The 21,437-nt window shown below is 52.5% G+C and overlaps 7 protein-coding genes across 7 annotated transcripts; 3 read left to right on the top strand and 4 right to left on the bottom strand.

Moving 5' to 3' along the window:
- Positions 1-276: 276 nt before the first annotated feature.
- On the bottom strand, positions 277-1,932 carry J4E79_008800 (uncharacterized protein; the record flags this gene model as incomplete). The annotated part of the gene is made up of 2 exons (XM_049357653.1): positions 277-1,666; positions 1,724-1,932. The coding sequence occupies 2 exons, from the start codon at positions 1,930-1,932 to the stop codon at positions 277-279; spliced, it is 1,599 nt and encodes a 532-aa protein (XP_049207692.1).
- A 442-nt stretch (positions 1,933-2,374) lies between these two features.
- Positions 2,375-3,621, bottom strand: J4E79_008799 (uncharacterized protein; the record flags this gene model as incomplete). The annotated part of the gene is made up of 3 exons (XM_049357652.1): positions 2,375-3,136; positions 3,186-3,286; positions 3,333-3,621. The coding sequence occupies 3 exons, from the start codon at positions 3,619-3,621 to the stop codon at positions 2,375-2,377; spliced, it is 1,152 nt and encodes a 383-aa protein (XP_049207691.1).
- A 152-nt stretch (positions 3,622-3,773) lies between these two features.
- Positions 3,774-4,869, top strand: J4E79_008798 (uncharacterized protein; the record flags this gene model as incomplete). The annotated part of the gene is made up of 2 exons (XM_049357651.1): positions 3,774-3,780; positions 3,845-4,869. 2 exons carry the CDS (start codon positions 3,774-3,776, stop codon positions 4,867-4,869), a joined length of 1,032 nt encoding a protein of 343 aa, XP_049207690.1.
- Positions 4,870-5,109: 240 nt separating this feature from the next.
- J4E79_008797 (uncharacterized protein) lies at positions 5,110-6,692 on the bottom strand (the record flags this gene model as incomplete). The annotated part of the gene is made up of 4 exons (XM_049357650.1): positions 5,110-5,891; positions 5,939-6,079; positions 6,135-6,330; positions 6,381-6,692. The coding sequence occupies 4 exons, from the start codon at positions 6,690-6,692 to the stop codon at positions 5,110-5,112; spliced, it is 1,431 nt and encodes a 476-aa protein (XP_049207689.1).
- A 917-nt stretch (positions 6,693-7,609) lies between these two features.
- On the top strand, positions 7,610-10,262 carry J4E79_008796 (uncharacterized protein; the record flags this gene model as incomplete). The annotated part of the gene is made up of 6 exons (XM_049357649.1): positions 7,610-7,663; positions 7,712-7,834; positions 7,886-8,956; positions 9,011-9,479; positions 9,532-9,867; positions 9,931-10,262. The coding sequence occupies 6 exons, from the start codon at positions 7,610-7,612 to the stop codon at positions 10,260-10,262; spliced, it is 2,385 nt and encodes a 794-aa protein (XP_049207688.1).
- A 1,864-nt stretch (positions 10,263-12,126) lies between these two features.
- Positions 12,127-19,609, top strand: J4E79_008795 (uncharacterized protein; the record flags this gene model as incomplete). The annotated part of the gene is made up of 4 exons (XM_049357648.1): positions 12,127-12,178; positions 12,231-13,053; positions 13,908-14,234; positions 14,290-19,609. 4 exons carry the CDS (start codon positions 12,127-12,129, stop codon positions 19,607-19,609), a joined length of 6,522 nt encoding a protein of 2,173 aa, XP_049207687.1.
- Positions 19,610-20,033: 424 nt separating this feature from the next.
- On the bottom strand, positions 20,034-20,929 carry J4E79_008794 (uncharacterized protein; the record flags this gene model as incomplete). The annotated part of the gene is made up of 2 exons (XM_049357647.1): positions 20,034-20,614; positions 20,674-20,929. The coding sequence occupies 2 exons, from the start codon at positions 20,927-20,929 to the stop codon at positions 20,034-20,036; spliced, it is 837 nt and encodes a 278-aa protein (XP_049207686.1).
- Positions 20,930-21,437: the final 508 nt, after the last annotated feature.

Below are 21,437 nucleotides of genomic sequence, written 5' to 3'. Positions count from 1 at the left end.
GTGGCGGCGGCTAGTGGCGCCGGAGCGAAGGAGCAATGGGACGTGGAACTGCTCCAGGGCTCACAGGAATTCTTGTCAAAAGTTAAATGGCAACAAGCAGAGCACGTTTCGTAGGGAGACTACAGAGTTACTGTGATGTAGAAATGTAACATTTCTCTCAAAATGATGACTATGTAGTGTACCATCAGTACCTAGGTAACTGATTTGTGGTATAAGAGCCCGTAACGCCAGTGCTATGCAGATAAACCATTTGAACGCAGAATAATCAAAGCATGCCTAGGCATAAGCAGGTGTACGCTTCTCCTCCTCAGGATCTTCCATCTCATCATCCGGCTGATGAAAAGACATCCTCGCCATACTCTGAGACGCCTCATCGACCTGTTTCTCCGTTCTGCCCGCGTCAACAACCTCCCTCTGCCGTTGCTCCTCGTCTGTAGCTTCCTTCTCCTTGCGCTTCTTCTCTACAGCCTCAAGCTCCGCCAGTCTTGCAGCGGTCCTCTCGGCCTCTTCCTTCTCGCGCTTCTCGCGATCCGCCTTCTCAAGTGCTTCGAACTCGTCGTCAATCTCGTCCTCATCAAGAGGCTGGTCGGTCTCATTGATGATGTTCGTGATTTCTTCCGTGGTCGCCATTTGTTCGTTGACGGCATCGACGACACCCTGAACGCCTTCTGCACCGCCAACTTTCTCATTGAGACCTTTGAGGGCCGCTGCACCAGCCCGCATAGCCTCCACGATCTCGACCTGATCAGCGGCTTGTTGTAGATCGGTGTAGACTTGCTCGAGCTGGAGGGCGACATCGGAACGTTGAGCGAGAGCGTTTTCGGCAAGCTTCTTGGAACGCAGTGCAGCTTTCGCGCGGACCATCTGCTTCGCAACTACGGCTTCCCGTGCGGCCGCATCGGCCAAAGTAATCTTCTCCATCAATGGGGGTATTTGCGCATTGATATTCGCTAGTGTGTCGCGAAGATTGGCAATAGCGGCGTCTTCTTCTGTGACAGGCAGGGGGACAGCCTCATGTTCTGGCTTGAACTTGATCGTCTGATCATTGTGAGATATCGCTTGCTTGTCTCGGGCGAGAAATACGAGGAGTATATCGAGGTCGTTCGTCGTAAGTGGTGCAGTCGGATTTAGTATAGTCGCGAAACGTTTCAAGAAGTCTGTCTTCGATAGTACCCGGTCAGCCGTGGATAGGTGCTCCTTCATCTTCTTGAGTATCTCGTCCGCAGCAACTTCGACATTCTTGATGACGACGAAGTTCCCCACCTCCATCTTGGCCGGCGCCCGTACCTGCCCCAGTACCCCAACCTGCCGCAAGCTCCACTGAAGCACCTGCCATGGCGAGGGTATCCACGATGTCTTGTATATGCTCTCTTTCGACGACATGAAGTCCCTCAAAGGTACCATCTCCTTCTTTTGCACTGCTTCATGGAAGACAGCCGGTAGACACGTGGGCTTGCCATATTGCGGGTGCTGTAGGGCTCGCGCGAGCTCCTCGGCGGCTCGTATGTTCAGGAGATCGTGGGTGGTGCCCTGCCTCGGGATGACGCCCGCCCGCGAAGCATCGATGAGGGCCTTTGTCCATGCGGCGATGTTGGCATGGTAGCCTTCGGGGTTTATCTCGAGCTGCTGCCGAAAGTCTGAATAGAGCGATGCAAGGCGATGCTGGCTGTGCTAGTCAGCAATGCAGCCCTGGAGGGTGTCGCCGATATATGGGTGGACTCACTTCTTGAAGGCATCTTCATGTTGCAGGACGAAATCTAGCAGTTCACTCATGTCGCGCTCTGGCTCGGGTACCCACTGCGCCCTGTTGTGCTGGGAACGGAAGAGCGAGCGCTTCCGCTTATGACGACTAAGCGTGGGGTCGCTGCTAAAGATGGAGACGTGGGGGCCGCCGCTGGGGACCAGGTCGCGCGAGGGCTTGCGTTTAAGCATGTGCGCAGTCAAAAACAGCCAAGGGAGCAATACGATGACATTAGACGGTATCGATTAGGGTCTAGTGCACGGCTGGATTCTATACAATAGTCGACTATCGAGCCGTGCGGGCGCGTGCATGTTTGCTCACGCGACGCGTTGTTTCAAGATCTAAACTTGGACTAAGTGCCTGGCCTTCCTTCACGGTGGTTGCGCGCAACTCCTCGGCTCAAGCCATTCCCTGTACTTCAAGCGGTGCTCCCATTCCCAACCTTGCTAGATTCCTACAAGCTTGCAAATCGCCATGACGCTTAGATCGTCACTCTATGTAGATAGGATCTGTAGCCATACAGTCCCTGTCGTGAAAGCTCACAAAAAGCTGATATCGCTACTATAGCGTTAGAGAGCACGCTGAACAGGCGTGCGGTTGTTGCGCTGCCTACGGGTCCATGGCATCCTTACTTCACTTCCTAACTACATTGATGCCTGAGTCCTTCTTCTCCATGAACTGTCGCATCTCTTCAAGATCGTCCATGTCGTCGTCACTGTCTTGATCCTTGGGCTTTGTAGGCGGTTTCGCGGCAGGCGGTGCTTGGGGAGGGTTCTGTGGTGGTGGGTCGCGCATCTCTTTGGTCTCATCCTCCCATGCCTTCCTCTCTTCTTCGTCGAGCTCGTCGCGCCTGTCCAGCCACCTCTCCTGTACATCGCGAGCATCCATAGTCGCTCCGTTCTCGCGCATAGCCATTTGCCACACAGTGTCGTTCGCGCCCTCTATTCCACCCATCGCGAAGCCACCTGCACGATCGATGGCCCGCAGTAGCGTCATCATGCTCTTCTTATCCTCAACCGCCAGTGTCTCGAAGCCTACCAGGGCAAAGTCCTCTACGAGTTCTACGATGGCTTTGTTCAGCGCGGAAAACTTTGAGGTCGGCTCGTTGTCGTCCGGATCCACGTCCTCGTTTGCGCCGGCTGTGGTGGGGCCCGGAATGCCGGACGTCTGTTCGCGGTTGAGGTGCGGCAGTAGGTATTGTAGATCCTGGACTTCGGTGTAGTAGTCGAGATTGAAGGGAAGATTGGGGTAGTTGCGGAGGTTATCGATCTTGGTGAGAACATTCAGGTGAGGCAGGTCCATCTGCAGCATGCTGCGCAGGGCGAGCAGGAGGGAGGAAACGTAGAGCGACGGTCGCGAGAGGATGATCGAGTCAGTCAGGTGTACGACGACGAGCTGGTTCATGTTAGCCTCCAGTTGCAAGCCATGGGCGGTGGGCGAATACTCGATACCCAAGTTTTTGTAGGCGGAAGAAGATATTGCGCAGCGATCCGTGGTGTGTGAAGAGCTCGACCTGGCCGGGGCAGTCGAAGAGGACGTAGTCATCTGAGCCTGTTAGTATACTTCGAGGACGTAGAGTGTTGTCGCAAACCTCCTAGTTCCTTCAGGCTCTCTTCTAACCAGTCGAAGTTGTGTTCTAGTTCCTCGAGTGCAAATAAGATTCCTCCATTTGGGCCCAGAGTCTCCTGCTCCATGATCTCATCGATCGTGACCAGGTCTCGGACGTCTACGGCGGGCGTGTACGAGGTGTGATCGTTGGCGGGGTCCAGATTGACGACGGAGCACTTGCGCTCGATGGCGCCCATGAACTGCTGCATGCCATCGCAGTACGTCGACTTGCCTGAGCCCGGCGGGCCTATGACGAGTTGGGCAAAGGGCATCGTGGTTGGTGTAAGCGTGACGAGGGAGTTGCTGGGGAACTTTTGGAGGGGCGTTAGCGCAGATCCCAAATGTTTGGCTTGCGGACTCCCGCGTCTTCGAGCTTCGATCCAGCGCGCAGCTTCCACCACGAGCAGCAACACATACCGCCAACATGTCAAGTAAGTTGCTTATATATCGCCACGGCGACTCTATAGCGACACAGACTCAGACTAACCCAGTCAGGCCAATTCGAGCTTGCGCAAAACCCAACCGAGCCCATCTCGTCGGTCAAGTTCGCGACCAACAACCCAACACGCCTGCTCGTCTCGTCCTGGGACCGCCATGTCTACCTCTATGATACGCACGCTGAGCCCGGCGGCAAGCTGCTCCAGAAATTCGAACACCGCGCGCCCGTGCTAGATGTCTGCTTTGGGCGCGACGACAACGAGGCCTTTTCCTGCGGGCTCGACTGGGAGGTACGGAGAATCGACCTCGAGACGGGCGCCCAGACCATCATGTCTACACACTCGCAGGGTGTTCGCAATGTCCTCTACTCCGCCCCGCACAACCTCCTGATCTCCTCATCATGGGACTCGACACTGCACCTCCACGACCTGTCGCAACCCGGCGACTTCTCTGCCATCCGCCTGCCGTCCAAGCCCTTCTCCCTCTCCGCCTCGCCCACCAAACTAGTCGTCGCTATGGCCAGCCGCGCAGTCAACATCTACGAGCTGGACAAGCTGGCAGAAGCTGCCAAGACAGGCGGCGGTGAGGAAGTGGGCGTGGAGCCGTGGCAGCAGCGGGAGAGCTCCATGAAGTACATGACACGCGCCGTGTCTTGCATGCCAAACGATGCAGGGTACTCCAGCTCGAGCATCGAGGGGCGTGTAGCAGTCGAGTGGTTCGACCCATCTGAAGAGTCGCAGTCGCGCAAGTACGCGTTCAAGTGCCACCGACAAAATGTTGATGGCCAGGATATCGTCTACCCGGTTCACGCGCTCGCATACCACCCAGTCCACGGCACTTTCGCGACAGGAGGCGGAGACGGCATAGTCGCTTTGTGGGACGCCGTAGCAAAGAGGAGGATAAGACAGTACCAGAAGTTCCCTGCTAGCGTGCAGACCATCGACTTCTCCAACGACGGCAAATACGTAGCCATTGGAGTAAGCCCAGGCTTTGAGGATGGCGTCGACGACGTACCTGACGGCGTGACCAAGGTCTTCATCAGGGAACTGAGTGCGACCGAGGCGTCCGGCAAGAAAAAATAGGCATGATGATGTATGTTCACGGCTGTATGGGATTGCAAGATAAATATACCAGTTGATCAATCGAGCTTTAGACGGCAAAAGCCTTCCACTATCGATCCCAAGTTTTCAAATCAACTAAGGTTGGTCTCCGAAATGTGATGCATGTGCTTCAGTTCAATTAACACGTGGAAAGGACCCGCAATCGCTCCTGCACACAGATGCCAAGCTCGCCGCTCCTACACAACCGCCGCGTCTTCTATGTCACCGACTCCAATCGCTCTCCAACCGGCATTGATCGATGCGAAGCGCTTGGCAAATCTCCTCCCTCATACCCTTCCTGATGACACTTCGCTTGTTCTCCTCCCAATTCCAGAGTTCAGCTCGATGGACGATTAGTACTTTCAGAACATTTCTCGTTCGCTCGACCAAATGGAGCATGCCCGAAGCGAAGTCTCTTACGGAATCAGCTTCGCTGAGCTCAGGTCTGTCAATAACGACGTATACCTCCTCTGTCTGAAGATCGATGATCTTGAGTAAGGCTTCCGAGAGATGTTTGGTCTTTTCTTCTGAATCACCGTCCCAGGCGATATGTGACTGGATGTCGTACCAGTCCTGGCCTTTTCGGACTACTGCCGGATTCTTCTCTAATAGCTGGAAGATCAACCGCGCTAGCACATTCTGCAACGTGCTTGATCTGTTGCAGATCTCAAAGGCAACTGGTCGGGGTTGGACTAGCCGGTCAAGTACGATATCCACAGCCACTGGAGATAGCCAGGACAGTGCCACTTCACCGACACCTTCTTCATTGCATCCCGAGAGCATGAGAAGACATGACAAACTCTCTTGCCAGAAGCGCGCCTTGCTTTCGGCCATCAAGTTTGATTTGCATAGCTTTGAGCGATGTCTGTCGTCATCGAAGTTGGATGCTAGCGCCTTGCGATACTGCTCCAGCGAGAGCACGGCATCCTCGGTTCGATAACTCCCAATGTTCAGCGCATCGCGTAATGAAACGACTCTGGTTCTATCCTCACGCTCGTAACTATCTGTTGATGGTTAGCACATCGACACGCGTCATCCATGATATGCGTACCTTTGAGCTCATTCGCGAGTTCATCCACCCGTTGCGCTAGGAGGACGTCGCATCTTATCCGGATACGCCGGAAATTGTCTCTCATGTTTTGCTCTAGGACCTCAAAACCAAGTGGATTTCCAAAGTTGATCACTTGTCGTCCTGTCCCGTCGTCAGTGGAAGGAACTCAACTCTGGATGCTATAATGGCGCTGTACCCCAAGCCGACCCAAGAAAGTAAGTTGTCGCTGCTCGCGCAAGCATGATGATGTCCTTGTAGGCATCAACGAGCATCAACCCTAGTTTTGGCTCAGGGTAGATCTTCCGGTATACCTCCAGGTCTGGAAGACGATCAGATATTTGTTCCATTGCGGACACGATGGCTTCTTCGTTCTTGATCTTCAGCTTCACAGTCTTGCGCGGGTTAGCCATACTCCGATACGGCTCTCGTGATGGGATCCTACCGAGAAAAGCAACGCGAGTGTTGAGCCAGCTACTCCCCCGTATTGAGCGTCGGCTGTTTTGACAATGTCTAAGATGCCAGAGTAGGCATTTAGGAACCTATCGAACTGCACGACGAACCTCTCTGTCTTTGACCAGGCCTTTCGGACGCCATCAGATCGCTTTTGGTCCAGGGCAGTATGCGCTACCCCAAGGTCTTCAGCGTGTTTGTGGACGTAGGTGGACAACACATCGAGTGGCATAGCATTTAGCGACTGCAGCAGATCACTCTCTTTCTTCGGGTCTGTCAAAGTGGCATCACATTTTTCCGGCATGGAATTGAGAATGCTTCTCAGCTCTGTTTTGACTCCGAGCCCTGTCCGCTTGAGTTTACTGCTCAGGTAATTGTTGTGTTCCGCAACGAACTGCGATAAGGGCAAATGCTTCCTATTGCAGTCAGTCGGACTCATAAAATCCACAGACCTTCCCTCAGGGTACGCACACCCACTCAGAATTCGGAAACCATTGCGACACTGGTCTTCTTTCCTTTTCATCTTGCCTGGTATCCATCTTTGAGTTCGTAACTGAGATGCGCCGACTTTCGGGGGAGTTCACTGCAAGGAAGCGACAGAGCAGGGTATGCAAGGCTCCTTCCTGTTGCTACTACCGCACAGCTGACACTTGCCTAGGTTACAACGCAGGTTACCCATCCACATAAACAATGCAGGGTTGCGACCAGCTTTAAGATTCCAATACGCGATGCATATCTGGAGGCTGGGGGCGTACGAATCAGGGTTCAGGTTTTGCGCTTTGTTGCACTCAGCCTTGTGCGTGGCGCCTTCCAAGGTATCTCGTGTTTAGGCTGACACATGTGAGATGACTGCAGCGACAACCCCGCGCCAACCTCTCAACCCTAACCTGGACATTCAAAGGACATGGAACCTCCGTCAGACCAATTGAACGAAGTACCTGTGCTGAGTAACTGGCGATACTGCCCTCCCTTTCGAGTCGCGTCGGATGTACACGACCCTGCATCTGTTGGGTAATCTAGAATTACCAATCATGGCCCCCAATGTCGTGACCACTTCCGGTCAATACCTTTGGGGGCCTCGCGGTTGCCGACGGAAGGTGTCGCATCATGTAGGCAGGCGCGTATCTGGCGTTCGCCAAAGATACACAAAAGGGCCCTCGCTACAAGCTTGCTCGCATTGCGTGTGAGCCCGATCGCAACTCCTCTCATCCCTTTCACACAATGTCGCAGCAGCCTGTGATGGACGAGGCTACCGTTGGGGCAGACGAAGGCCTTGTATGACACATCACGCTCGTGCCTCTGCAGATTCTAATGGATACCTAGGATACGGCGAAGACCCTGGAAACAACTCAGGTCCAAGACCAGTACATCAAGCTACTTCTGAAGAAGATAGCCCTGCTTGAGGAGCGCCTTTCGGCAAATAACGACGATGATCGTGCGTCACAGGTACGCTTTTGAATCTCAGGCTTTTAAGTCTATATGTTGACCGCGGCGTAGAAGAATGACGGCAAATCCGAGGCACCTGTTGAAAAGAATGATGCCGAGGAGGAAGAAGAACCTCGATATGTCATCATTGTGAACAAGTGGGATCCTGACACTGGCGACTACAAAGATGATGAGATCACGAAAAGTAACGAGAAGAAGGAGATTGGACCCAAACCTCAAAGTCGCAGAGCTTTCACATTCCGCAAGTCTACCATGTTTCGACCTCGTTTCAACATAGTTGAGACGGTCCTGTCGGAAGCCCAGATTGAGTCTGAGCCATTGCAGAAGCTGATTGGCAAGATAACGGCCAGGCTCGGAACAGATGAGATGATCAAAAGCCTCAGCTCTCCTTTTGCGAGTCTAATCTGGACGTGGGCAGAGGCTGAAGAGGAAGCAAAGAAGTTCGTGGAGAACGAGACGCCTGAGGAGAAGCAAGCTCGAGTTGACCTCCGCGAGCTCATGCGAATCATCTCCGCATCTTCAGGTATCCTACCTCTCGACCAGTACTTCAAAGAGAGAAACTTCTTCGTGGAAGAGAGCACCATTTCGCACGCAGCTCTGTGGACGCTGTTCCCACCGGGTACCCTGATCGTCTCACATCCCTGCCTGGGCGAGCCTCAAATCTTTACCGTCGATTCGTGCGATTCTTTCGTTCGAGAAGAACACACTTTTGACTTGGTATGCTTCAGCTTCGACTGGACGGGCACAGAGTTTACCAGAGTACCCTTTGAGATGAAGATCCGCCATTGGGGTTCTAATCGAAAGAGCATTGTGGAATTACCGTTCTACCCGCTCAAATATTATACTAGCCCAGATGAACAAGACATCTCGTCGGAAGAAGCAATTGCTCGCCTCAAGAAACGGCTCATCGCTCGGGGAGAGAAGTTTGTCAAGCTCTGCGATCCTGGCAAAGGCAAACAGATGTTTACGTACTCCGGAGATGCACATTTCCACGCAGGGCGTAGCTTCATCGGTAGTAATGAAGACGAGGGAGGGCGCCGACGGCACGACGATGATACTACATCTTCCACTGACACTGGCATTGGACGAAACAGTGAGGCTCGATACATCCAGAAGAAAAAGGTAAGTAATCGCTTGCTTCTGACTACAATACATCGCTTTATAACTTGGCTCTAGGTCGACGGGACCACGATGGTTGATTTCACCTCTTTCTTTGAATACCTGGCTCCCAACACTCCAATTCTAGGAGACCTTTCCCAGTTTCGTGGCCAACTGGAGAACCTCTCGCCCGAGAAACGCGCCAACCCGATCTACAGAGATATGTACAAGACCCATTGGGACCGACACGCCTCTGACACAGCCATGTCGGCAGATCAACTCATGCATTGTCCTCCAAGAGTCCTCGGATACGCGCTGAAGCAGAAGAAGTGGGCGCAGCTGCTGGTGGAAAAGCTCAATCCTCCTAACGACGCCGACGCAAGTGTATTCCGCGACAAGCTGCAACTCGACTCGGACTCTAAAGAGCTGGTCAAATGGTCCGTGCAAGCACATGAATACGGGAAGGAGACCGATGCTAAGGGCGTATCCAAGAGCCTGCAAGATTTTGCGCCGGACAAGGGGAAGGGCCTCGTCATCATGCTCTACGGTAAGAGATTCTTTATGCGCGATAACACTCCATAGTCACTGATCAATTTCAGGTCATCCCGGTGTTGGAAAGACACTAACCGCAGAGAGTGTAGCTCTCATGGCCGGCAAGCCTTTACTTTCCGTCGGAGTATCTGACATCGGAATTGAAGGCGACAAAGTTGAAGCAAACTTGCAAAAGGTGTTCGACCTCGCAGGAAAATGGGAAGCCGTACTTCTCTTCGACGAAGCGGACGTTTTCCTTGAAGCGCGCGGTCGCGGCGAGAACGATCTGAGGCGCAATGCCATGGTGTCCGTACTCTTGCGGGTACTAGAGTACTACGACGGCATACTGATCCTCACTACAAACCGCATGAGATCTTTCGACATCGCTGTTCAGAGTCGCATTCGTAAGTCTCCCAATTACACATGCAGGTTCAACGTTTTTCTTCTTACTGATACATACGCCTCAGACATTGCAATCAAATACGAAGAACTCATGCAATCCCAACAAATCGCCATTTTTGAATCCTTCCTCGAGCAACTTCGCGACAAAAAGCTCGTTCATAACTACAAAGATCTCATGCAGTGGGTCGAGAAAGACAGTCGCAAGCTCGGATTCAATGGCAGACAGATCAGGAATGTTGTGTCGACAGCTATGGGTATCGCATTGGTGGACGAGGAGAATGGGGGGAAGCTGAAGAGGGTACATCTCATGCGCGTTGCCGAGCAGACGAAGCAGTTCAAGACTGACTTGATTGCTGAGGAGGAGATGTATAAGAGGTTGCAGAAGGGAATTTCTTGAGGAAATGTTGCAGCGAAGGTTTTAGTGCCTGCTAGTTGCCCTCCTCCCTGGGTAGTACTCAAATGCGTGTTCAGTGATGGCACGCCCGATGAACTTCCAGAACGATCAGTTCAGCTCAAGTCAGTCATCTGCAACGATGCTGAACCATTCATCCCTACGTGTATCAAGACTATCGCCACTAGAATGGTAAGCCCGTTGAGCCACAGTCTTAGTACATCCACGAGTCGGTTCGAAAAACACGATGAAAGTCGGCGAGGCGTGATGTATCCATGGGCTAAGCCGCTGCTTTTCAGTGCTTAGTGATGCCCAGTGTGTGTTTTGAATCTTCTGGCGAAGGATCTCGGCCTGTCTTTGCCATGTAGAGAGAAGCTTGTCAGCATGCCGCTGAAGTGTGCCTAAAAAATGTCCCACACGGATACCATGTTCCTGGGTTACTCTAGAAACTAGACGCAAACGATTGTTATGCAACTGGGGAATGTATATGCCAAGTGTCTTGCAAGCAGGCTCCGTCAGGAACATGTCAGCTATGAGTCCTGCGAAGCTTCCGCCTGGTAGCGATCCTCGAAGTAGGCAAGGCTGGTTAGTACCTGCCTTCAAGGAAATCTCACATCGTCCGAGATTTAGCTCCATGCGGCTACCAAACAGTTCCAGGATGTGAGGATTCATCTTGAACTGGCTAAGGTCTAGCCATCGTGGTACTTTGGCCACAGGCGTAGACGCTCCGATCATCCAACCAAACTGTCCGTAAGATCTTCGGATGGTCAGGTAAGCGTCTTCGGATAGTGAGTTGGCTTGAGTAATTCTGGCTGGGTAGCAGACTAGCGCATGCTCGTGTTGAGCTCTTTGCGACTCATCCTGAGTCTGATTCTCGACAATGGCAATCTCATCTTCTGACGGTTGCATCCATGACGGACATATGGCCATGTCGATAGGTTTGCCATGTTCAACTGGAGGACATGGAAAGTGAGAGCGGTACTGAGTTGAAAGGATATGTTCGATTGTACACCGCCAAAGACGATTTACGTCCCATGCGGTATGTTGAACCTGAGCCGTCGCTGATCGGAGAATGAGCTCCAAGAGCTCGGGTATGAGGAGGAGGCGGTGGGTAGGAGTGAGTGGACTTATTAGTGCTGAAGCTTCAAGGTCCTTTGTTGCCGTAGACTTTGTCGCTATAGCTTTCGTTGCTACTGTGTGCTGCGGGACAGAACGAGATGTAAAGACAGCTATGCGCGCGTCGACAGCCCGAAGCGTCTGGCTCCGCCATTGCTCCACACTGGCTTCAAGATGTTCCTCCGGGCGCTGAGGGGGCAGTGGCCATGGGATGCGAGGAGGTTCTCGGCCCATACGTTCCTCATCAAGCGCACCAACGTACAAAGCTGCATACTGGACCGAGTCGTAGTCTATGGAGGAAAGGTCTTCATCCGGGAAGTACTTCGCAATCAACAGGTCGTGGGGATGGTAAGACATGGCGAGATGAGTATGAGTGGTAGGAATGGCACGTCTTTATGCTGCAGCGGCGGAGGCACGTAATGTCCCGAGTCAAATTCCGTGCAGATGGATTGCTATCGCATCGCCCCTGCAGTTCTGGGTGCAGGCTACAGCAGCTTCGACGGTCCTGCGAAGTGTCCGACGCGACGCGCTAAGTGGGGCTGGGGCTGGGGCTATCGATTACGAGCAGTCGGCGGTACTTGCCAATGACGCAGCCTCGGCGCTTCACGGTTGTCTACGTTGCATTCCGAGTGATTGCGTTCAAACGCTTACGCCGCACAGCAGCTGATATATATTCATAAGAACTCACGCTCACTCCTAGTCAACTCACAACCTCTCATCTCACCGGTCTTGCTAGCTCATATCCACCGCGACCATGTCCACCCGCGGGCAGTTCAACACAAAGAACCCGACTATCAAGCGCATATGTACGCGAGCATTGGGCTGTGACCGGTGACAAGTAGCTGACACGTGTCGTAGTAAAGGAAGCATCGGAACTGTCGGTATCGCCCTCCTCAGACTATCACGCCGAACCTCTAGAAACCAACCTCTTCGAATGGCACTTCACAATCCGCGGCCCGCCAGAGCCATCACCCTACGCCGGCGGTATCTACCACGGCCGCATAGTCCTGCCATCAACGTATCCTCTCCGCCCGCCATCCTTCCGCTTCCTTACACCCACTGGCCGCTTTGAAGTCAACCGCGAAATCTGTCTAAGCATATCGGGTCATCACGAAGAAACATGGCAACCGGCTTGGGGCGTGCGCACAGCCCTCGTCGCGATAAGGAGCTTCATGGACACGGACGCTAAGGGCCAGCTCGGCGGCATCGAATGCAGCAGAGAAGCACGCGAGCGCATGGCCAAGGACAGCGGCGCGTGGAAATGTGCCGGCTGTGCCAAGAGCAATGCTGACATCATGCAAGAGCGCGAGGAGCTCGTCAAGGAGATTGAGGAGAAGGAAGGCAAGCGGAAAGACGATGAAGTCCCCGAAGAGCTGAGACTTGCCTATCGCGACGAGCTGGGTAAGGAAGGCCAGGACGACAAGCCGGTGGACAAGGGCAAGCAAAGGGCAGTAGAGAGTCCTGCTGAAGTCGCGTCGCCTGCCGCGCCATCAGTACCTACCGCTACAGTACCAGTCACAACCCAAACGCGACCCACCCCTGCTGTACCTACGGCTAGACCGACAAGGACGAGACCCGCACCTCCGCTCCAACAGGTCGCCCAACGTAGTCCCGACCTGGCTTGGATCGATACTTGCATTTACGGAGTAGTGGCCGCGTTATTGTTCATGGTGCTCAAGAGGTTCGTGTGAGCGAGCTATTCCAGGTTTACTGTTTTGCTTGAAGAGTCATGGTAAGATCGGCGCAGTGAAATTAGCACGGGTGTATTGGCGTTGAATATCTGTTCATGTTCGTGGGGTATCACTTTTTGTTCCGCTTGAATTATCTGGTGGGTACTCGCGTGCCATGCTGTTCGAAAGACCTGGATGAAATGGCATGTTCCCCATCTATCCCTCAACCGATTCGAAGGGAGCTGGGGCGCTGGCGGTGCGTGTTCAATGGCATCATCATCGTAAGAGTCGCACATGGGCCATGTCTAGTGTTCGCTTCAAGTTAGACAGGTTGTACGAAAGGCTGGGTGTATCTGAGACACATGAATCTCGACAGTAGGATACTCGTGGAATACTGCTGGGCGTATCTAAAGCACATGTCGTTCAATTCGAATCTTTATGTTGTCACGGCAAGTTTCACACGTCTTGCTATCATGTGTGATGAGATTGGGGTGCGCTATCGTGATCAACTTCCCGAGGTTAGCCTGCCATTAGCGTCTTGGCACCATCTGCACCTCGAGGTCCCTTGCCCTACAGAGTCCCATCCGCGACGCGACCATCCAAGTGCGCTCCACCCCGCTGATTTCGCGAAAACCTCTTGTACCCGCGTTATAGAAACTCGTCACCATCCGTGCACGACAGAAATGGCGCGACTATCGCCGCGTGTACGCGACTGAGCAACCCAGACATGTCCCTGATCCTGCACGAAGCCAGCAGCCGTCTTTGCAGAAGGAATAACCAATATGTCGAAACCCGCTTCAACCCCCCACTCGGCCCGAGTGCAGAAGGTATGCACTCTCTGGACTCATGACGACAACTTTTCTAGAGATGAGATCATCTTCAATGGAGAGAAGTTCCCTGAGTTACCCACCAGTGCTGGTGCACTCCTCCAGATTGTGGCGATACATGCAGACCACACTGTTCGAGACTTTCACACAGGATCCAAGAGTCAGTCGCAAGATGCGACACACTTCAAAGCCGATGCGCTGCACAAGGATCCCAATATAGATAACCATTCGAAAAGAAATCGACGGGATTCGATAACGATTACGATTGACGAGAATGGCTCGACCATTCCCGGTGGTCGCGAGATCGATGCAGAAAAAGCCTATGTGTTTGTTCCTAAACCGCTTCCTGCAGACTTGAAGACAAAGTATCTAAATCTACAAGTAAGATTTACACAAAGTAATCTTTTGCACAACTAATAGCAAGAAGGTTTCCATATCAGAGAGGATCGCGAAGGTATTCGGGTTCCGCAACAGGATGCAGGTTGTAGTGACGGAGGCTGATGAAGATGCTCACGAAGCCCATCACGTGGAGATCGTGTTCCGGGACGAATACCTAGCACGCGCGGATATGTGGCGCATGGCCATTGCCGAGCTCAGCAAGCGTACCGTCTATCGTGGCCAACGACTACTATTCATGGGTACCATCAAGGCCACGATCAAACACATATACATAAATGGCCAATCTGTCCATTCCGGGTACTTCTCGCCAAAATCGAAGCCCATCTTTCGCAGCGAATCTGCACGATACACATTGTTCATCCAAATGTCCAGAGAGATGTGGGATTTCGATACCGAAGGCGCTGGGGAAATCATGTTCAACAAGGTTGTTAGTGGGTTCCTTCCAGACCTGTTCAAGAGATGGTTGAGGATCAATGCGCGACACTTGGTTACCATCATACTGTTTACGAGGATGCAATATGACGGAGAGCTCTTGGCAGATCAGCCCGAGGGGACGACGAGCAACATGTCCTCGGAGTCGCATTCTGGCACTTTTAGAGATTACTACAGAGTGGTCGTGAGCGACATGGCCAGCGGTGATTGGATTAATATCCTGTATCAGCTCAAAAAAGAGTTCAGGATGTTTCTCCGAGAAGTATCTCTGGTCCGTAAGCCAGTAAAGCCTGTTTCTGAGAACGACGAGTCAAGCTCCGAAGACACAGCTACTGATATTGTCATAGCTGGTCGACCTTCTTCCGCAAGCCAAGGTAATATCCTGGAAGCCATCAATCTGGCTGCAGCCCAATTCGCGAAGGATTACATCGATCGAGACCTTGTTCGAACGGGTATCTCAGTCATCGTTGTTACTCCAGGTACTGGCGTCTTTGAAGTCGACTACAACATGCTCAAACTTACTACGGATACTCTTATTGGATCAGGTATCGGTATCGATCTTGTGTGTCTCTCGCCGATGCCTCTCCATTCCGTACCCTTGTTCAAGTACCAAGCACCTCGTTCAGTGTCCGATATGAAGGCTGAGCACGACAAGGAGCGCCACGGGGCCGCGAGTATTTCGCGCACAGAAGAAGATCAAACTCCACGCCAAAGCCAACCGGATTTCGGTTCCATGTCACGCGCATCCACCGTCCGACGCATACCAACAGACAACTCCCTTGACTCGTCAGATGGATGGAGGTTCGCAATGCCGTATTGGGTGGATGTCTCCTTCTGGTCTGGAACATCCGAAGAAATATTGGAACTCACAAAGCCACGAAAGGCTGACAAGATCGTAAAAAAGTCACGCAAGAAGGGCCGTATCTTTTCTCTACGATGTCGTTTGTATGAGCTGCAAATGATGGGAGTTATGGAGAATGAGCTGGGCGACATTGCGATTCCTTACCTAGAAGAAGATCCAATGTACCCGCATCATCTGCGCGAATTGTTTGAGACCAACGAAGAGGGCGTGCGAACCGCGCAAGCAGTCAAGCCTTCCGCAGCTGCAGCAGGCTCATATTCTTCGAGGGGTGACAAAGAATACACCGACGACCAGCTGGACGAGACAAGAGCTGCCCAGAAGGCCTGGATGGAGGCATACGATGGCGGGGTCTTTTCCCCTCTTATGGAAAGACACTCTACGTTGAATCAGTTCCAGGTTCAGAAGCGAAGGCTAAGCGAAACCATCACAAGTGGATCCCCGGAGTTGTCGCGAAGTCTGCGTCTGTCTTCCTCTTTCCGCAGCACTGCCCCATCACTTGGACAGTCAGCTCGGCCTCCGCCAGAAACAAGCTTTCCGCAGCTCATGCGTGAGAGATCTAAAGATCTTGAAAGCCAATCTCCTCGAGGAAGTACATACCGGATGCCTGATCTCAAAGGCGACGGATTGCCACGAGCCGATATATTGCGGCGGCAGAACAACATGACCAAGGGCATCGTTGGAACTGATCGCCCAGCGGCACACAAGAGAAGTGGTTCCGGGGATTCTCAAGATCATCGTAAAGCTATGCACGTGAAGCCAAACAATTCCCCAGCTCCGAGTCGGAGGTCATCTCCTCCAAGGCGAGCTGGACTCTTGCCTATAACTAGTGCTGGGACTGCCGCAACAACCCAGCCGGAACTTAAAAGTAGACCTTCAAATTGGTTTCTGAGGCAGATGAGCTTTGGCGGAAAAGCTGCGCCAGCTAAACCGACTCTTGGGGATGCCACCATCGATATCAGCCAGGGTAAAGTCAAGCCTGCAATGCTGACTGTTGAGAAGAATCAAAAGGGTGCCATCGCTGAAAGACTTGCAAGCACTCGCAACACTTCTGCAGGTAAGCCATCACAGCCTATTGCAATCAAACCTGCATCGCGAGCAGGTCCCACATCGGCTGAGTCACTGGCCTCCAACCGCGCAAGCCGTTCGATCGAGACGGTTAGGGGTGCGCAATCCGACCGATCCAACGTACCTTCGCAACCTGGTTCAGTCGTGAGAGATCCCGGATCTACATTTTTACTTGCAGGAGCGAGAGGGGCAGGCGAGCACGTTGGACTAAAGCCGGACTTGTCTTCTAGCGCAGGCGCTAGAGATGCTCCACGTACTCTGTCGCCAACAAGTGCGATCGCTCCTTGGGCGGTCTTGGTCAATCCTTGCAACCCGAAGAAAAACATCATAAGCTCCAAAAACCAATATCGGCGTTGGCACCATGTCTTCCCGAGGACGTTGAGGGCAGGTACTGTAAAGTGGAGATCTTTGTGTTCACCCGCTGCAGTACCTTTAACGCATGAGTGGTTCCCTTCTGTTGAACAAATAGCAACGCAATACAACGAAAGCCCATACAAGATTACGCAAAATGAGGATGACGACATACTGGAAGCACCAAAGAGCCGAGAGTCTCTCATCAAAGAGTTGATTGCCTTTCGCCTCTCGCACGGATTCCAGATCATTGTTGGCTCTTCCGTAGCTGAGTTTTCTGGGCGACAAGAGAAGTCTCTCGCTAGTATTCTCGATCCTGAATACATGTCCAGTGACGGAGACACCGTTTTCATGAGCGTCGGAAACAATATCCACCAGCTGGTATGTGTAGCCGGAGGAGAGGTCGAGGTAAGGAGATACAACCGGAAACCCACCACGGCCTTGGAGTCATCTGCTGGTATTGATACGCCCTTTCCATATAAGCCTTTCATCCGCACTGCGTTTGAAGATACCTATGATCCTCGAGAAATTGTGCTACGTCCACCACGGAGGGAATACAACTGGAATATCATTGATACCTTCTTGGCCGGCTATCACGACGAGTTTTCCGAAGTCCTGCGCTTCTGGCGAGCTCGATTCGTGCTCATACCAGTCGACATACCGGCTATGCATCGCAGGCCGTTGCCTGTGCAAGACTCACCCGAAGAGATACGTCTCGAGGGCATTCGTAAGCTTACCCAGCTATGGCAGAAGTTTCGCTATATTCCCCCAGAAGAGCGCTACTTCCAGCCAGCATCCGTCTTGAAGCAAAAGGACCCCAATCCGCTTGCGATTGAGTATCACACACGTGATCCTTCGGCGGTTGTCGCGGCCGGCCCAGACCACTCTTTACTGAATGATACCGATAGCGAATTCCAGACTTCCATCTTCTCGGATGCGGAAAAGTATCACACATCCAGTATAGACCTCAAGAAACTTGCGGAAGATCTCCAGGGCGAGAAAGGAATTCAAATGCTTGATCGTCGGTGGCATCTGAAGTTGCACTATAATTGCTTCTTGGGGTTTGACCTTACCAACTGGCTGCTTTCCAACTTCAAGGATATCGAAACCCGAGACGAGGCGGTGGAATTCGGTAACGAGCTGATGAAGAAAGGTCTCTTCCAGCACGTACAAGGGCGGCATCAATTCCGAGATGGCAATTTCTTCTTCCAGATTGCAGCAGAGTACAGGGCACCGCGAGCCGAATCTCGAACAGGGTGGTTTGGCATGAGAAAGGCAGACAAATCTGTTCCTTCCACCCCACTTGCGGAGGCGCCTCGGACGTCGCCCCTGATATCGAAGAACATCAAGTCCCGTCCCGGTACCGCCGATTCTTCGTCCAACAGCTCAGGTTCACTCAAAGAGGGGGAAAAGACCCCAACGCGCGGTGAACCGCATAAGCGAAAAGTCATCATGTCACGCGTCATGCGCTATGATGTCGATCCCAGAAAGCGTTCGTATCGGCCTGAGATCATTTCACTACACTACGACCGATTGCACAATCCCGACAATTGTTATCATATCCGCATTGACTGGATGAACGTCACGGCGAAACTCATTGAGGATGCTATCGTCACCTGGGCTACAAGTGTGGAGAAGTACGGCTTGAAGCTGGTAGAGGTACCCATCGCGGAGGTAGCAGATATTGTCGACCATCATCCTTTCCGTTCACCCTATGCAGTCAAACTTGCATTGCAGCCTCCCCAGGTTCAGCCTGAGGCAGTATGGGACTCAACGAGCTTTTCCCCTCAGTATCCCAAAGTTGATAAGTTTGCTTATCATAAGCTCCTGCTGCGGAGGCTGAACTTTGTTCTGGACATGGAAGCTGCGAATGCTTTTCCGCCTGACGTTGAAGTCACTTACTCTTGGGGCACGCCCGACTACAAGTACACGCAGTTCATACATAAGAGTGGAGGATTGCTCGCTCAGATCACTGACGATGGGAACTTCCTGCTGTTAGCCAACAGGCTTGCGCATAATCGTGCCAAAGACAACGGTAGGATACGGCCTGTAGATCCTTACGAACACAAGAAGGCCACGACAGATGGAAGTCAAAGCAGCCGTCTACCCTCGACACCCGCGGTAGAGCGTGGAAATCCGCATCGTAGTCCCTTTGCAAGTCCTTTGGCAAGGCCAGTCCAAGACGCCAGTCTCCTCCACACCGCGCTCACCTTCCACGATCTGAAATCATCAGCAGCGACTACTCCAGCATCTGCATCTTACATATCGCTTTCTCCCGAGCAAGTCAAAGATGAAGTAGAAGCTTTTTGCTCGAATACCTCACTCCTCTCCAGCTTTTACGCTGACGCTTTCCGCCACGCGCCATCTCCTTCTCCACGAATCTTGCCTGTAGGAGAAGACAAGATACCAAGCTTGGGGCTGCCACCCGCAATCAGTATTCGGGATGCCAGTCCGGCGGCAGGAGGCTGGACTCTGAGTAGTACGTTTGGGGGGCCTAGTGGCATAGCTGGCCGCAGACAGGGCAGCGAGGGAAGCATGTACAATATGGGGAAGAGAGGAAGTGTAGTTGATGGCATGGATAGAGCACCCAGGCGCCAAGATAGCCAGGGAAGTGCTGGAGCTGGAGTATAAGCGACGCAAAAGATCGACTGTACATGCATGTAGTCGTACTTTGATCCATGGATCTTGTGCCCTCGTCTTGCGGGCGTTGATGTAATAGACAGTGGGAAGAGGAATAGACCGATAGAGGCTGACAATAGTCGCACAATGAATCAATCTGAGAATAAGTCCAAAGCATTCATTGTCCAGCATGTGCGGATGGAGAGAGGACTGTCAACATTCGAAGATGAAGTAAATGATTGCTGGCCCTTTAGCATACGGATCAATTTCTATACGTGAACAGAAAGTGTACACGTGAATAGCTTTGATCAATCTGGATGAACTTTAGATGCTACATTTGTAATCTACGGACATGATAGCAAAGAAGACATTTTTCGGATGACAAGGTTCATCTAAGACCACCATCGCGGCGTGAAGCAATCTTCCGCAACTCTCCTTACAGCTTGTTGACCCTCTCCCTCATCTCAGCCAGATCTTCGCCCTCGATAGCATCCTGCCCTTCCTTGACGTAGCTCTTCACCGCTTCTACAATCTCCTCATCACCATCGATAACATCGACCCAACCCCTCACGCCATCCGTTTCCAAAACAGCAACGACGCTCTCTGCAACCGTCGCACGACTCGTCTTACCACCAGCCCCAATTTTGCCCATCTTCACTTTTCCAGCCAGCTCCTCAGTCAGCGTGCCAGGCCTTAGGCTGATACCACAGAAGCGCTGATCAGCGGGTACACCATCTTTCTCTTCCTGAGCCACTCGGTCTTGAGAGAGTATCGTGAGAACCTCGTCAGCTGCAACCTTGGCTTTGAAGTAGTTCGGCAAGATCTCCGTGTTCACTTTCTGTGCCGCTTTCCAGTCTTCATCGTTCCACCAAGGCGCGCGGCCACGGCGGGAAGAAAGGTAAGATACTGTCAGAAATTTCTTGATGGAGGGTGTGTGGATGCTGGCTTTTGTGAACGCTATGGCTGCGTCGCGGTCGACTGCGAATGTCATCTCGGCGCCGCCCTTGCCGCCAGCTCCTATACGTTGTGAGCTTACGCGGGCGATCCATGATTTACCAGCCCTAGAAAGTACTTACCAGCGCTCCAGACAACCCAATCCGGGTTGACTCGTTCCAAGATGCCCTTCGCGTCGGCCTCGCTCTTCACATCCGCAACGCTATGGACCAGCACATCTAATTTCCCGGGCTGACCCTGTCCCAGCTTTTCAATGGTCGGTTGCTGAGAGGCAGTGCGTATCATGCTGGTCACGTTCCATGACTTGGCCAGCAGGAGCGGTGTAAGAATTTGGGCAACTTTGCCGTGACCGCCGATGAGGAGGACGTGGTGGGCCATGTTTACTGCAGTATCAAAAGACAATAGGAAGAAGGAGTATAGCGGAGTGCAGTAAATGACATAGAATGTCTACCTGAAATAAGGGTTGATGTTGAAAGTAGCATGTAGCCGAGAGCCGATCAAGCGTCATATTGTCAGCACTCGCGATTTCTAAGATGACGTCGTGGGCGACATGTTTCCGAATATGTGCCGAGCAAGCTCCACGTGCATTGCGCCATCCTACCTCTTGCGCACGCATTCGTGTTCGTGCTCGCAACATAGCATTTCCAATATTCAATCACAGTCATAGAGGGACAATACGTTTTCTATCTTTTCCATTTCATTGATTGGTATCGCTGCCTAATGTTCAGAGCTACCCCGGAACTGCCACGCTCGTAGAAGTGAAGAAGACACAAAATCGTTGCGAAGAGCTTATTCTCGACACTCGAAGAAGGAATAAGAAAGATACGTTTCAGTAATACAGTGAGCGAGACAGTGCCCGCAGAGCGCTAGGAGGAAGAAACATCGA

This window comes from Alternaria viburni, assembly GCF_023758015.1.
Source record: "Alternaria viburni strain BMP 2772 chromosome Unknown scaffold_22, whole genome shotgun sequence".
NCBI lineage: Eukaryota > Fungi > Ascomycota > Dothideomycetes > Pleosporales > Pleosporaceae > Alternaria > Alternaria viburni.
Note: the sequence above shows the minus strand (reverse complement) of the source record. Positions and strands in the feature narration are given on the sequence as shown.